Genomic DNA, 17,112 nt, shown 5'->3' on the forward strand with positions numbered 1-17,112 from the left:
TGGGTAGTACAGAAATAGTGCTTTAGATGACAGAGCAGATACAACAGGTTAGACAAAGGTTGTTGACCACTAAGAGTCTCTAGAAAAGTTATGCATATAGGCGACGATCCGAACTCGAGTTCTAGGTCGATGATTTCGTGCTCTTGAAGGTATCTCCTTGGAAAGGAGTGATCCGATTCAGGAAGAGGGGCAAGTTGGGACCCCGGTATATTGGGTCGTTTAGGGTGATCGTGAGGGTGGGCAAGGTAGCGTATCGCTTGGAGCTACCTGCAGAGTTGGACCAGATTCATGATACCTTCCACGTATCTCAGTTGAGGAAGTGTATAGCCGATGAGTCGGCAGTAGTGTTGCTGGAGGATATGCAGGTGGATACGGGCCTGAATTATTCTGAGAAACCAATTGCGATTCGGGATCGCAAGATCAAGGTTCTGAGGAACAAGGAGATAGCATTGGTGCAGGTTCAGTGGCAGAATCGGAAGGGGTCCGAGCTGACGTGAGATTCAGAGTCAAAGATACGGGATCAGCATCCGAAATTTTTCTCGGTACAAGACTTTGAGGGCGAAGTCTGGTTCTAGTGGGGGAGAATTGTAACAGCCTGAAATCCAGGTTAGCTTTATGACCCTTCTAATTTGGAGAGTTGGCTAATAAGTCCCTTAAAGTTAAAGGTGAATTGGTGAGTACGTTGGGCGTACTAGGTTGTACGCCGCGTGTACTCGTGCGCTTAATTTGTACGCGGGTCATCCGGGTACGCTAGGCGTACCCAAGGTTACACCGGGCATAACCGGCCCAGATGCAAAACCCTAATCCATGGCCTTGCATTATTAAAGGAACATGTAGTCCTTTTCCTTAGCCACTATACACCCTTAAGTGAGTTCTTGGAGAGCTGAGACTCGTGCTTTAGCTTGTGTGTGTGTGTTTTTGAGCTTGAAGTTATCTTTTCAAGGTGAAGAAGAAGAAAAAGAAGAAGGAGCCATTGTTGGAGCTAGAAGTTGAAGAACAAGTGTAGATCCGAATTCTATAGTGGTTGGAGATCCTTTCTGAGGTAAAAATCTCAAAGCTTTCCTTGTTCTTCATAAGTTTTGCTTGTTGGAACATTTTTAGGGTTTTTGGTTCAAAGTTGGAGACTTTATGTGCAAAGAGTCTCCATAAGCTTAGATCTGACCTTTTCTAGTGTATAATATGTTGAGGAGTCATAAAAATCTAGTCTTGGACGTGGATCTTGGGTCATGCATGAGTTATAGTCTCATTATGGAAAAAGGAAAGGTGTTTTGAGCATAAGTGACCTTTACAGCCATGCAAAGGCTTAAAGGTTTCAACTTTATGGATTAAGACATATTAGAGGAGTCAGATCTGAAGTTTAGATGCAAGTCTTAACCGTTTAAGACCTGAATGTGTTGGACAAAGAAATTAGGCATTACGTTGGGCGTAATCCCAGTACGTGCCGCGTAGGGGGTCGCATACCCCATTTTTGGAGTGCAACAGTACGCCCCGCGTACAGGAGCTGGTACGCCCCACATACTGCTTGCTGTTGACTTTTGTTGACTTTTAGGGTTGTAGTCAACATGTGGACTTTTGGGTCAGGGAGGGGTAAAATGGTCTTTTACCCTTCTGTGGAATTTTAGAAAGGAATATAGTATAGCCTTGAGAATTGTAATAATTTAGAATGATTATTTGATGTGATTAGGAGAGGCTAGGTCAAGGTTATGGGATTCGAAGATATCGAGCACGTAAGATTTTAGACATCATACGAGGTGATTCTTCTCACTATACTGTACCTGGAAGGGTATCTATGTGTGACCGGAAGGTCTGGTATGCTATAAGATATATGCATTGTATGTGATTAGTGGCCTGTTTTGTATGTGTTATGTATGTTATGCTTGATATGGACCGGAAGGCATTATGTTATGGGCCGGAAGGCTCTATGATGTAGACCGGAAGGTCAGGGAGTTATGGACCGGAAGGTCGACACGGGTAGGACCGGAAGGTTTACCAGGTTGGGACGGAAGTCCCCTGAGACACATGGACCAGAAGGTCTTGGTCTGGAAGGGCGTATGTGTGTAAGTGGTATATTGGGGAACTCACTAAGCATTTATGCTTACAGTTGTTGTGTTATGTGTTTCAGGTACTAGCGAGGACCGTGGGAAGGCGCCCGCATGACTCGTACACACACACACACACACGCGGGCGGATTTGGATATATTTGATCTTGGGATTTGACATGTTTTGTATTATGACTATGTTACATTGGATTTTTATGGTTTGTTTTGGATGAAATTATGTTTTAAAGAAATGAAATTTTTTTTTGAAAAATTACGTTGTTACAGTTCATTATGACTATGAGTAATCCCATTACACAAGTATTGGTATCTAAGTCATATTAAAGCATCTAATTTGTTCTCAATAATTTTTCTGTATATATGAGTTATATATCAAACTTAAAATGATTGTATTCGCAAAGTTTACACAAATCAAGTTTGACAAATCTACTTGATAAAGCTCCATCATTAGCTAAAGCATGAAAGTCAAGCTGGTGTTGTAGGGCCTTGTCTATATAAGTAGATGTATTAATTGAAATTTAATATTTAGATAATGGAACAATAAAAACAACATATATTGTAATGGGTTGAGATATTGGATATGATTATTTCATTAAATAATTTTTGTGTTCTATATCAGCATGTTTAGATCCTTGAATAACTAGGTTATTCTAAATGTCCATAGTCGTTCATAGTTGTGGGAGCATCTATGAGGTAAGACTGATATGAGTGGATTGGTGGATTCGTGGTTTGGTGGATTCTCATGGAGATGAGAATAACAAGAGTTGCTACTAACTCCATATATACTTGATTTGGAGAATAAGTACTGTACTTGACCCGCATCAAAACCACTTTATGGATCGTAGTCAAGAGTGATGTTTTGATCAAGGTTGTATCTTTGTATTCTTAGACGTGAGATGCATATTTGGGACTTAAATTGTAGGAATTATTGTGCTTTGACATGGTTTAACGATGTTTCGTGAAAGGCAGTCATAAGAGTCATCATGGGGTATGACATGAACTACATTGATGGGCGTATGTAGGTGAGATGGGATTTTTCCCTCTTATTCATTGAGAGCTAGACATCTAAAGCCTTAGTTAAAGTTGAACAGTAAATGAGATTGATCGCGATCCATATCTCATGTTTAACATGATATCTGAGACAAAGGAATAATTGATACCACACCTTTAGTAACAATTGTAGCTTAGAGCTCATCGAATTGGCTGTTGATGAGATGGCACCCTTCATATGTTGTTAGGGGTAGTAGCCTGCTGCTAGACGTCAGCTACTATCTATTTCAGTCTAATCTTGTTCAAGTGGGAGATTGTTAAATCTATATGCCCAAGAATCATTATGGAGTGATATTGCTAATAATATATGATCCTATAGGTTCACACCTTTATCAAGTTGGCCCATGTTGTATATTTATTATTAATATGATTATTAATAAATAATATCAATTCTTGTATTATAATTAGGGAATAATTGTAGTTTTGTGAAAATAATAATTATAAGAGACTATTACTAGTTATTATTTCATATGGTATGAATTAATAAGTCATGCATAACATTTTGGACTAGTTTGATTCTTTTGTCTTTTACCTAAAGACAAAGTTTATATTTTATAAACTTGGAATTTATAAAAAAACAAAGAATCCTCCTCTTTTCAAGAGTATGGCCTAAAATATTAAAATATAGGGGTTGCTTTTCAACCTCCATGCTTTGTCTCCCATGCTTCTAAAGGCTAGCCATTACATTAGAGTATTTTAATGGTTAGACCTTACCTTTCATGGACTATATAAGAGTTGCATAAGTCTTGCATTTTGCTATGAGAAAACACTCTCTTCTCCCCTTCTTTCTCTCTAAAAACCATGAGTATGAAGAGCTCCTTTCTTTTGAACTTTGGTGCTTTATTACTTTGGTGGTTTAGAAGCCTTCTTGAGTTGTCTCCTTTAGTTCTTGTTTGAGTTAAGCACTTAAAGGGTTAAGAAACTCAAGAATACAAGAAGGAACTAGCATTCCAAGTACCTTGACCTTGATGGTGGATACTTGTAGAGAAATCATATTCTTTGATTTTTGCTATCTTCATAAACACCCTAAAACCAAGTGGGTTCAAAGGCTTTAAATGTTATCTCAAAAACAATGTATGGTTGTTTTTATTTCATTCTAACCTCTATAAATGGATCCATGATGGTTTGATTTTGTTATGAACTAAAAATAAATTTATTATTTTTAAAGTCTTCCGTTGCTGGTTTTTGTGAAAAAAAAAATTATATTTCGTATCAAAACCCAACATTTTATGTACAGGGAACCTCATAAATGCTAAGATATACCGTCCATAGCTTTTGGAGTAGCTCATACTCCCAAGCATGACTTAAGGGACCATAAAATGCACAAAATCATGCACTAAACTAGATCTATTATAAAGGACCATCAAGTTAAGAGCTTTATACCTCCAAAAGCTTTCCAAGTTGGTGATGGTTCTGGATCCACAAGCTTCAACTACACCAATGTCACTCCAAGAGCTCTTATTCATTCAAGATCACCAAAAACACCCTCAAAGGTCACTTCCAAGCTCAAAACACTCAAATGTCAATTAGGGTTTCTTTTCAGGGTTTGGAAGGGTGGAGATTGGTCGTATAAAGGTCCAAGAGCAACTTTGGGTCGTATAAAGGTCCAAGAGCAACTTAAGGTGTTTACATAGGGCTCAAACCCTAAAAATTAGGGTTTATCCCAGGTGGTTGTACGCCTAGCGTACGTGGATGCCACCGCGGCCAAATTTTCGACCTAGTACGCCCAACATACTCGTAGCGTACTGGCCAGGGACCCAAATGCAAAAAGTTACAAGTTTGAAGGCAAAAGAGGATACCTGAAATACGAATGTTACATTATATGTTCCTTTTTCTCTAACGGAGAAAAACGATATCTTTGGGACCCTCGGTGATTTGGTGTTGACTTATAGTGTTAGGCCCAGCCAGAACTAAATTGATGTGTTCAATTAGAAGTCTTATGTCGTCATCACAAAACAGAAATCGAGAAACAATTTTTTGGACAATGAGATTGATTCTAATCCATGTCTCGTGTCTATACGATATCTAGTATAACGGAGGAATATTTGATCACTTATCATAGGACTAATGTCTTATTAGATCATAGTTTAGAAGTTACTTTGGAAAACACACTTTGTTGTTTAATTTGGAAGTTGTAATTTAGTTGTAGATTTATCTAAGTGGGAGACTGCTGTATTAGGTGTTTAAACCATTAACTAAATTTTTTATAAACTTAAATTATTAGCAAAGTCTTTTTGGGTTGCCCTTAAACCTAGTAATTGACTGGAATGCTTTTCGGAGAGAAATGATGATCATAGTGTGTTGAATCATTAAAAATGGCATGAACTTGACTTCTGGATTCACTTCCATCCTCATCTTCTACATCATAGTTGGTATCCTCCTGCTCCCCCTCTTCTTGGGCACACAATTTAGTCAAGAATTCACCATTACATGTCCTATTCATAGTAACTATTTCCACATTAAAATCCACCGTCACATCCCTAAGGGTACCTATGTTATCATCCCCACCACGAATGCAAGAATCATGGTCATCATCTCCTCCTTATGACTCAAACATATCATCTATTCCATCAGCAATATGGTCCACATAAAGGGATATTTGACCATCGGTTCCATATGCATCAAAGATGAAACCTACATATCCTATTCATTCAAGATAAGCATAAGGCCACTTAAAAGGGGAGCACCTGGCTCATAGTAGTATAGCTTCTTACAATCTAATTGCATGAAACATTCGAGAAAAGTAATAGATTATGAGTGTGTCATACTAGAAAAATCATGATCTGTGAAGGTGAATTTCATATCGTTAGTGTAGGATAAAGGACAGCGAATAAACAACCCCTTAAAGTTCAGTTCCACTATCAGAAATATCGCATTGGGGTTCGAGGTGGACATAACTTCTTCTTCCTCCTACTTCACTTTGTTCTGTGGAGGACTTGTAAACCCTAGCTCTAATTGAAGGTTTTGGAGTATTGCTAATGAAAAAGACGACTAATAGTGAACTTAAGTCCCTCTCATTTATACTCGACTTGTCTCATTTAACTTGATAAATATGTGGAATTGTCATCGTGGCCTGCAATTTTCTTTTTATTCGTTTTTCTAATTAACACATAATCAAAGTAACCGATTCATCTAGATTCCTTGTTCAAAATGGCGCAATTAACAAGTAGTTTGAAAGTTGAGGGACTAATTGCGCAAAAAAAAACTTGAGTGACCAATCTGGAAAAAAGCCAAAAATTAGTTGTGCTACAGTGTCAATTTTCCAAAGTTGTTTATATAATATTATTTATGGAATTAACCCAAAGTGTATCATTGTTGCTCTCACATTTAATGTATTATTTTGATGTATGTCTTGAGTATCATGACATAAACCATTTGCACTTAAAGACTCAACGAGAGATTTTTTAGTTTTCATTTTTTAATGTTGGAATTTAGTCACTTAATATATTGTATATGTCAAACGCCTGTTTGATAGGGCAAATCCATGCAATAAAATCATGAGAGTTCTTCCTTCCTTTAAATTATGAGATATCAAAATAGCCATCAAAACTACATAGTAGATCTTCATAATAGTACAATGACGTTGATGGGTATTGGGTCAACCACAGAATGGGTTGCCTCTTCCTTCTTCTTTTTCCTAAACATTTGAATTGAAAGTGATGGCTTCGTTGTTGGGATCCAGGTGGAGCAATGAGCATGAGCTCTTGAATAGTTTCCTTGTACTCTTAGTCTTAGATCACCTTGCAACCTCTCAATTTCACTATTGTTGGTCCACAACTTCCATCTTCACACAGTGTGTTGACTTCCTCAATGAAACTGGGAGACACATATGATACACTCAAAACTCACGGATAACAATATCTACTCTTTTCAGAATTAATCTCCATATAACTAGTATATCAAATCTCAACTTAATCTAATTATAATGCCTAAAAAGGGTTATCCTCCAATTCAGTGGCGGATCACAATAGGGGCTGGGAGGCAATGCCCCCTCAGCTTTTTACCCTTCTATGTTTGATATATATATATATATATATATATATATATATATATATATATATATATATATATATATATAAAATAATTATTGATGTATAAAACACTTTATCATCTAATGTAAATCTCCTAATCACAATAATTCTCAAATACTTTAAAATTTTATTAAAAGTTATACTACGGAACTTATTTCACTCTTATGTTATGACCTTGTCATTACTTTTAGATAATAATTTATCAATTATAAATGAGGTCTTAGATTAACACAAAAAGAATATAAAATAAATAAAATTAATTATGTAGTTTAATTTGGTGCATCATATAATATGAGTATTGAAACGAATTACCTGTTAGTTTTCTTCATATTATTTTGTTTGAAGATTTAAATATCTAAATTATATATTTACTCCTCTTTTTTTAATTGTACAATCAACTCTATTTCATGAAAGAGAAATTAAATATCTTCATGAATTCACATACAAATAATCTGATTAGTAAAAAATGAAATGATTTTATTAACAACAAACATTTCCATATATACACAAATAATATTTGTTTATTTTAAGTTATACAAGAGTCAAAAATACAAAATCCATATTCATGAATATGTATTTATATGGTTTTGTTTTAAAACACGGTTACATAATAAAACATAAAACAGGTGCCACTTTGATTAACGATAGAAGAATATGTCTTAAAAGTTGTCTTGTTTATATTATTTGATGTATTATAAATTTGAACCATTTTAAAATTGTTCATATGGTTTTGTTTAGAATTTTGGTTACAGCCCCTAGTTGTAATGGTTGTGTTCCTATTGAGAAAAGCAAATACATACTAAGAAAATTAATATATAAAAAATCCTAGGAAAGCCATCACCATGAATCTCAAAAAGAAACCTAAAATGGATCAAAAGGTGGTCTGTTTTCGTGGCATATCGGCATAGGATCCCTAGTGGACCAGATCAAATTTAAGCGCAAATATTATGTCTATTCCCATAACTGATGGACCAAATCTGCTGCCACTTTGATTTTCATACCCAAGGCTGTGGCCCAGATCTCCCTGGGCTTGGGCCATGAACATAATTGATAATGAATCTACTACTTAAAAATCTGATATAGGTTTGGATTTTGGTATTTAAATGTTTATTGCATTAAAGACCATGAATATGTGAGTTAAGATTACCATACTCGTATGTTTGGCATGTTTAGAATCACCGTGTGCATGTTTATAATGATTACGTTAAATAAACATTCTCACTACTTGCTAGTAAATATTAAATATTAATTTGTGTTTTAAAAATGGATTTCGCATATCAAACACCAAATTAACAATAAGTTCGTCCAACTAAAAGTAATTTGACAACAGTTTGATGCCGAACAAGACATACGTAAGTAGACAATAAAAATGGCCGAGTAAAAACTTTGAAATTGGAAAGAAATCAGCATATTAGACTAAACTATGGGGGTGATTTTTGTAAAATTAAATTATGTAACCATGAGTGTAAAAATTTGCCGAGTGAATCAGACTTACGATTTTAATATATATATATATATATATATATATATATATATATATATATATATATATATATATATATATATATATATATATATATATATATATATATAGGGTTAGGTTCATTTGAGACCACCTATATTTTGTGAGACCGTGAGACGCATTTTTTTATTTTTTTATTTTTTTTTAGTTAATTCATGTTCCGAAAATAATATTTAAAAAAAGAATTTTTGATTTTTCCATTTATTTTGCATTTTAAAATTATTTTTACAATATGTACAGTGTAATATTCTATTTAGAATATTTCACGTATTTTTCAAAAAAAATAGAATTTTTTTTTATTTTTATTTTTTATTTTTTTTAGTTAATTCAAGTTCCAAAAATAATATTTAAAAAAAGAATTTTTAGATTTTTCCATTTATTTTGCATTTTAAAATTATTTTTTAGAATATATCAATGTAATATTCTATTTAGAATATTTCACGTATTTTTCAAAAAAAAAACGTAATTTTTTTTATTTTTTTTATATTTTTTTTAGTTAATTCAAGTTCCGAAAATAATATTTAAAAAAAGAATTTTTGGATTTTTCAATTTATTTTGCATTTTAAAATTATTTTTAGATTTGGTCTCACGGTCTCACAAAGTTAGAATGGTCTCAAATGAACCTAAACATATATATATATATATATATATATATATATATATATATATATATATATATATATATATATATATATATATATATATATAGGTTCAGGTTCATTTGAGACCATTCTAATTTTGTGAGACCGTGAGACCAAATCTAAAAATAATTTTACAATGTAAAATAAATAGAAAAATCCAAAAAAAAAAATTTAAATATTATTTTTGGAACTTGAATTAACTAAAAAAAATTAAAAATAAATAAATAAATCTCGTTTTTTTTTTTTCTTTTTGAAAAATACGTGAAATATTCTAAATAGAATATTACATTGATATATTCTAAAAAATAATTTTAAAATGCAAAATAAATGGAAAAATCTAAAAATTCTTTTTTTAAATATTATTTTCGGAACTTAAATTAACTAAAAAAAAATAAAAAAAAATAAAAAAATCCTACTTTTTTTTAAAAATACGTGAAATATTCTAAATAGAATATTACACTGTACATATTCTAAAAATAATTTTAAAATGCAAAATAAATGGAAAAATCAAAAAATTCTTTTTTTAAATATTATTTTCGGAACTTGAATTAACTAAAAAAAATTTAAAAAATTAAAAAAATGTGTCTCACGGTCTCACAAAATTAAGTCGTCTCACATGAACCTAACTCTCTCTCTCTCTCTCTCTCTCTCTATATATATATATATATATATATATATATATATATATATATATATATATACTAGCCGTCTACCCGCGCAAAGCGGCGGGGCACGTGAGTTCTTTCGGTGATATGTTTCCATTACAAAATTGTTATGTTAAAAAAAAGTACATGTTGAAGACAATATAATCAAACTATGGTGTTATTTGTTACATCATGCATCAAATAACCAATAAAAAGCAACCAGTCAAGACGATACAAAATATTAATCGTGCAATACTTCTTTATACACCACATTTGCTGTATAAACCCCATCACCTTTTGAATTTTCGTTAGGCTGTACTAATACTTTTGTATTGCAACGTGAAACCCCTCTGGACAATGCAACATAAAGTTGTCCATGCGAGAATACTGGTTCTGGAAGATAGATACCTACATATGGAATTGTTTGTCCCTGAGCTTTATTGATTGTCATTGCAAAGCACAATCGAATAGGAAACTGTTTCCTCTTTAGCTTGAATGGGAACATATCATCATCAGATGGACATAAAGGAATCTTAGGCAAAAATATCCTTGTTCCTGCATGTTGACCAACAGCTATTTCTGCATCAATAACATTTTGCTGAAAGCTTCTACATATCAATCGGGTGCCATTACACAACCCATTTGCTGGGTCAATATTCCGTAACAGTATTATCGGACATCCAACTTTTAATCGAAGGTAATGCGGAGGTAAACCACTAACACTGATCGAGTTTAAGAATTCCAACGGATAGAAGCCATTTTTATCATCTATGGCTTCATCGACACTATAGTAAATTCTCTCTTCTCCTTGAAATCGATCGATCATGTAATCGTTAATCGCATCGACACTATCATTTTTTGTAGATCATATTGCCCGCGATATGATATAATCTGATTCAGACCTATTAAATTCCAATGAGGGAAACACTGCATCAATCAAAGAATCTAATGATTTTTCTTTATCAGTGTATGGAATGACCATATCATCAGGGATGCGAATAAAACTTCCGTCCACTGTTTCTTCAACTCCATCACCAACCCGTAATAGAAAGTTTGAGAACCATGGATCAGTAAGTGCTCTCATATTTATTGTTAACCGCAACTTTATAATCGAAGACCAAAGAGGCGACATTCGTAGGCTAGAGTCTACAATTTGTGCTCGTGTCCCACGTCTTACGACTGGCAATACTTGTCTAAAATCGCCTCCCAGAACCATTATCTTTCCACCAAAAGGGAGTGCCACCCCAGTGATATCTTGCATTGTCCGATCAAACGCCTCCACCACCTGTCGCTTTGCCATCGATGCCTCATCCCATATGATTATTTTTGCAAGCCGAAGTAGTTGAGCGGTACCGCTTTGTTTTTGGATTCTACAGAATGAGTTATTATCTGGAGTTAGAGGAAGTTTGAAACGCGAGTGAGCTGTTCTCCCCCCAGGCATGTTATTAGCCGCAACACCCGATGAAGCTGTGGCGAGTGCAATATGACCAAGTTTGCGTATATTAGCAAGTAAAGCTTTGTACAGATATGTTTTTCCTGTTCCGCCAGGACCATCTATGAAGAACACTCCTGTACAATCAGTACACACATGCCTCATGATCTCATCATATGCATATTTTTGTTCAGGATTGAGAAACTCTTTGGCACGCAAATGGTCATCTTCCATAATTATAGAGCATTCTTCTTGTACCTCTCGAAAAACTCCAGACTGAAAATTCAAATCGGTGTTTACAGTCGGGAGATCAAAGTTATCAAGCTTGTTACCCATAGACTATAGGAATACGCTTATGTCTGTAAGGACCATATTTTGTACTCGATTGACATTATCGTATTGTCTACTATAATCTTCGGAGAGAGAATTGTAGTGGGAATTCCATATCTTGCGAACATCTCCAGGATCACAAAAAACTAATATCGTTGCAAACAACCTTCTGAGAGCATTTGGAAACTGAAACAAGGAGGCCTCTACAAGACACTGCGATAAACTATCATCTGTCTCTATTAACCCTCTTTCAAGAGCCGCTTTTCGAAATGTGGGATGTCTTACGTTATTGACTGTGTACAGATCTTCAAAACATGTAGGACCCCTAACATGACATAATAACACACGTAGATAGTATCGCTCACCTTCAGCAGGATTTGCAGAAACCAAACGACCAACTGCTCGTGATACTTTTCGAGGATTCCATAGACGCGATTCTTTATTCCATGTGAAGTGTTTGGGAAAATCTTTGTATAAATATTCTCTTGCATTAACGTTATCTTTATTCATCTTGAAAAATGCAGTCAACATTGATCTCTTATCTTTCTCCCTCTCAACAACTGATTTCATTGCATCATCATCAGTGAACCTAACCAACTGTTGGTTTGGAAGATGCAATTGCAAAGTGATCACATTAGGGTGGATTTGATTAAGAGAAAAGCTAAAAATTCGCCATACTGCTTCTGGAGCGGAGACGTATCGTGCATCCTAAAAATGTTTTATCTCATTGATAACAACAGGTTGTGCATCTGGATCAATATGGATAACTTGCTTGTCATGACCCTTGTAAATATACTTAAAGATGTATTTCACTGATGTTATACTCGAGCAAACCTCAACATTTAGATGGCAGTTGAACATCATCAACAACTTTGGGTTATATGGGACAACCCATCTATTATCCATCATAATACCTTGTTTATTCACAGCAATTCCATTATCTCTCCTTCGATAAACCGGATATGTGTCCTTTCCTTGTGTTGTGGCTTCGTTGAATTGTCGAGGGTATCTAAAACGACAGGTTGGTGGATCACCTTGCATACAAGAACATTTTTTGTTTAATGTACCACAAGGACCATGTATCATGTGTGATTTGACCAGATCGTGTAGTATAGGATACTTTGTCGGGTTTGGAATTTCGGCACACACATACTTGTCATAATGGTCTGTATTGGTGAGCTTCCATTCAGGTTTCATTATTAAGAGAAAATGAGCATGTGGTAAACCACGTTTCTGGAACTCTATTACATAAACATATGCACTCACCACACCAAGGACGTGCCTCTTCAAGAGTTGTTCCTTAAGGTCATGTAACTTAGCACGAAAAACTCTTGCAACCAGATCTGGTCTATCTTGTGCTGTTTGAAAATGAAGTAACTCATTTTGGATTTCAGGCCAATTCGGATTGCACGTTATTGTAAGGAATATATCAGGTTTCCCTCCATCTTGAACTAAAGCCATAGCATCGAGAAATCGTCGTCGCATGTCACGAGGACCTCCGATGAAACTTGCTGGCAAAACAACACGTTGCCCAATCATACTTGCTTGTACCTCACCGGCATTGACACAATCCACAACACCTTGGTATAACTCCGCTCTTATTGTAGATTGGTTTTTTCTACAAAATTCCAAACGCGAAGTCTCAATCTTGATGTAGATATCTACCACAAATTGTTGTAATAATCTCCCTCCTAACATAATTACGTTCAAGTTTGATCGAATCTGCAACTTGTAACAGTAGTACTCCCGCATAGTTACAGTTTTCCTACCCGTTCTTATATCAGTCTCTACATAATGATTAAATTGAATAAATTATATCAATTTTTACATTTGTAAAATTTAACAATATTAAAATTGTGGCTATGCGTACCTTCTAGATCTTCATCGAAGATTTGGTCGTCATTAACCATCTCATTGAATGAAACCCCTTGCCTTAGTATGTTAGAATGCCATCCAGGCTCACCATTTGGAAAGAATAAAGGATAACACAATGGGTCATAACATCCCCAATAAGATTGAATTGTTTTTGGTTTGTCGGACCTTCCATATACTATAATACTTCTTTTATATGCGGTTATGTTGTCATTGCCTTCAATCCAAATACCAGCAACCTGTGAAATTATACAATAGAAAAAATATGATTAAAACTGGTACGTAGTTATATTTAATACATGAAACATCTTTTTTCTCAAAAACATATGTACATAATTAATTTCAAACCTCGGATGTGGTTGGCCGGTTGTACACCCTTTGGTCTAGTTCTACTGATGCATTTAAAGTGACTCTGTAATTGTCGAGCGGTCCTAGATCAGCAAGGCTACGAAATATTGCAACGTATGGGTTTGTAGCAAGAACGCGAGTCAAAATTTCAACAATTGGTTTAGCAAGATTCTTCCATTCGAGTCTATTTGACATCTCAGCTTCAACATCGTAAAAATACAATTGTAAGAACTTAGGTTTATCCTTTTTCCTTGGAACTAACGGATCGATTCTATGGTATATCCCTCCATTCACACAAAAAGTGTATACCCCAGATGTCATATTGGCCATCGATTCATCCACTTCTACGCCCATTGATGCAAATGAATAGTTGGTGTTGTATGCACGTATATTCTTTCTAAACAATTTGCCTAATTTTGTTTCTGAGGTGAAAAGATTGTGTAATTCGTCAGGAATAGATGAGTCTGCCAACTTTGTCTTTCCACTCATGCAACAAAAGCCAGCAGATTCAAATTGTAGTCGTTTTGCCCCACAATAACTACATATATCATTGAACTTCACCACACGATGTTTTTTACGGATACCGGCGAAAACAAAACTATATGGATCATCCGAGATGCTACCATTTTGTACTGATGGAGTGACATTGCCATGGATACAACCTTGTGGATCTGTAGACATTTTATTCATTAGTTAAATGTAATATAAATAAAATTAAAATAATTACACATAATTATTAGCCAATATATATGATATTTTTCGGTAAAAATCAAATACTGACCTATTGATGTTAAAATTTGAGTTATCAATTCATCGCGTGGAGGTAGTATTACGTCAGGCTGACTTTGAATACCTACGTATAAACAAAAATTTCTCATTAAGAATGTAAATTATGAAAGATTATGGTTAAATGTAATGTTGTACTACTTAGATTGTAATATGATAACTTCAGACATAGTTACCTGGTTTTGTTATGGTTGGTTCCGTCTGACGTTGATAAGGGTTTCTATTATAAATCAACTTTTTTGACCAAAATCCATTACACATGTAGGAGATGCATTGGTAATATCCACCAGATTCCTATTTACTGTTGGCACATTTGACAAAAATGTTGCGTTTTGACTATTTCCTTCCCCATTAGCTATTCGTCTCATTTTGTTTTTCTCCTTTCGTCGTTCGTAACATGCCTTATTATATGCTTTTCGTTTTTCTGCAATATTTTTTTAAATGAAAAATGTATAACGATGATATACTAATAATGATTGTAAATATGTGATATACCTTTTGTATTTTCTGCATCAATTTGGATAACATTATTATGTTTATTTTCTTTACCGTCAAACCTCATTGCAAACTGTAAAACACACAAAAAAATGTATACTTTATTTTATACATAACAAATCAAAAAGTATGATTATTCAAATACGAAATTTATTACCATTTGTTTTTGTTATAATAGTTTAGATCAAAACCAGATTTTATTTATGTGTTTCTGGTAATGTGAATGGTCTATAAGGAGATGATGCTTGAGTTGCCGACATATATTGGTTTGATGATACTTCTTTTCTTAGGTGAAGCTAGTTACTTTGAAACACGTTGCATCTAACTAAAAAAATACTATAAATAGTAGACTTTTTCATCATATAGTACTTGAATAAGAGATAATTTAAAGTTAAATACACATACCTGTTTGATTTTGATGAATCCGATAGAGCAGATGGTTTTTGTGAAGCCGATAGAATATATGTAGTTTATGCATGTACAAAGGAACACAAAGTGAGTGTGAATGGTGTATAATCGAGAAAGTAAAAATCGTAAATAGTAAACATACGCAGTAGCAGACTGTAGAACCGATGAAGCCTTCTTATATGTTAAATTATAATTATAGAATATGTTTGCAATTGGCGCCTATGGTTCATCTACTACGCAAATATCTCTCTCTCTCTCTCTCTATATATATATATATATATATATATATATATATATATATATATATATATATATATATATATATATATAGGTTAAAAGTTTGTTATGAAAGGATTACATATAGTTCATACTTATGTGTATATTTATAATAAAATTTGAAAATTCGTAATCCATTTTGATTTACTTTTATCTTATTAGTTGAAAAGTATTCAAAATTATACCGGGAAACAAAATAAGATTTTTTGTTTTGAATTGGTTTTACATGTAATTCAATTTTAATTATTATTTTTGTAGATTCTTAAAAAAAAAAAAATAGGAATTGCATGAAAAAACGTATAAAATTCTCTTACTTTTTCCTTGTTTTTTAATACAGGTCTAATAATTTAATCAGAGTTGGAAGTGGATACAGTTTGATGGACGAAAACCAGTTATCACTGAAAAACGATGAAGTAGCATATAGCTTTAATTATGGGTATGAATTTTTTATTTTTATTTTAGTAACCTATTTGGTTTTTTAGCATTTATTTATTTTTTTTAAAATTTTAGTATGAATATAGGTTAATCCAGTTGGAAGTGGATGCAGTTTCATGGGGATAAACACTTATTACTGAAAAACGATGAGGTAGTTGATCGAGAAAGGATAGAGGTGAATATCGATGGATGTGGATTCGCATATGAAATCAATTGTGTTCGCATCTATGAAATCAGTTCGCATATGACATCAATTGAGTTCGCATTTGGTTTTGTGGGTCAAAACAGTTCGCATAAGAAGTTCACGATTTGTTGTTTGAGGTTAATTGATTTTGATTTCGCAAGCTTGGAGTCGGAGATCTGGATTGTGTTCGCATCTATAGAATGCGAGGAGAATTTAATGGTGATATTCAGTTCGCATTTGGTGACACAAGTACGTGGTTGATGATTTTTGGTTGGTTCGCATTTGAAATCAGTTGGTTTCGCATTTGGGTTCGTATCTGGGTTTCTCAAACAACTGAAATGCGAATATGAGACAACTGATTAATTTCTCAGTTAATGCGATGAAATGCGAATGAACTCAAAGACGGATGGATGCAAGATGCGAAGAACTTGAATGAAAATGCGAAGTTTTTAATGTATAAATGCGAATTGGGGAAGAAAGCTAAGAGTTTCGCATTTGGCCCCTGATCTTTTCAAGAAATAATATAAGTGGTCCAACTACAGGGATGCGAAATGAAAATTCTGCACTTGTCTTTTTATGACCCCATTTTGCGAAGTTGGAC

At 33.9% G+C, this 17,112-nt stretch overlaps 2 protein-coding genes across 2 annotated transcripts; both read right to left on the minus strand.

The window, feature by feature from the left end:
* Nucleotides 1–10,810: 10,810 nt before the first annotated feature.
* LOC145046930 (ATP-dependent DNA helicase PIF1-like) lies at nt 10,811–11,713 on the minus strand. The gene has a single exon (XM_078995192.1). It carries the CDS (start codon nt 11,711–11,713, stop codon nt 10,811–10,813), a length of 903 nt encoding a protein of 300 aa, XP_078851318.1.
* Nucleotides 11,714–11,716: 3 nt separating this feature from the next.
* LOC145046931 (uncharacterized) lies at nt 11,717–15,368 on the minus strand. Its single transcript, XM_078995193.1, has 8 exons — nt 15,354–15,368; nt 15,209–15,281; nt 14,949–15,137; nt 14,709–14,780; nt 13,928–14,598; nt 13,578–13,818; nt 12,542–13,494; nt 11,717–12,415 (listed from the first exon to the last, which is right to left on the minus strand). The coding sequence occupies exons 1-8, from the start codon at nt 15,366–15,368 to the stop codon at nt 11,717–11,719; spliced, it is 2,913 nt and encodes a 970-aa protein (XP_078851319.1).
* Between the last annotated feature and the right edge of the window lie 1,744 nt (nt 15,369–17,112).

The sequence above is a fragment of the Lactuca saligna genome, chromosome 5 (assembly GCF_052625555.1).
Source record: "Lactuca saligna cultivar CGN05327 chromosome 5, ASM5262555v1, whole genome shotgun sequence".
NCBI lineage: Eukaryota > Viridiplantae > Streptophyta > Magnoliopsida > Asterales > Asteraceae > Lactuca > Lactuca saligna.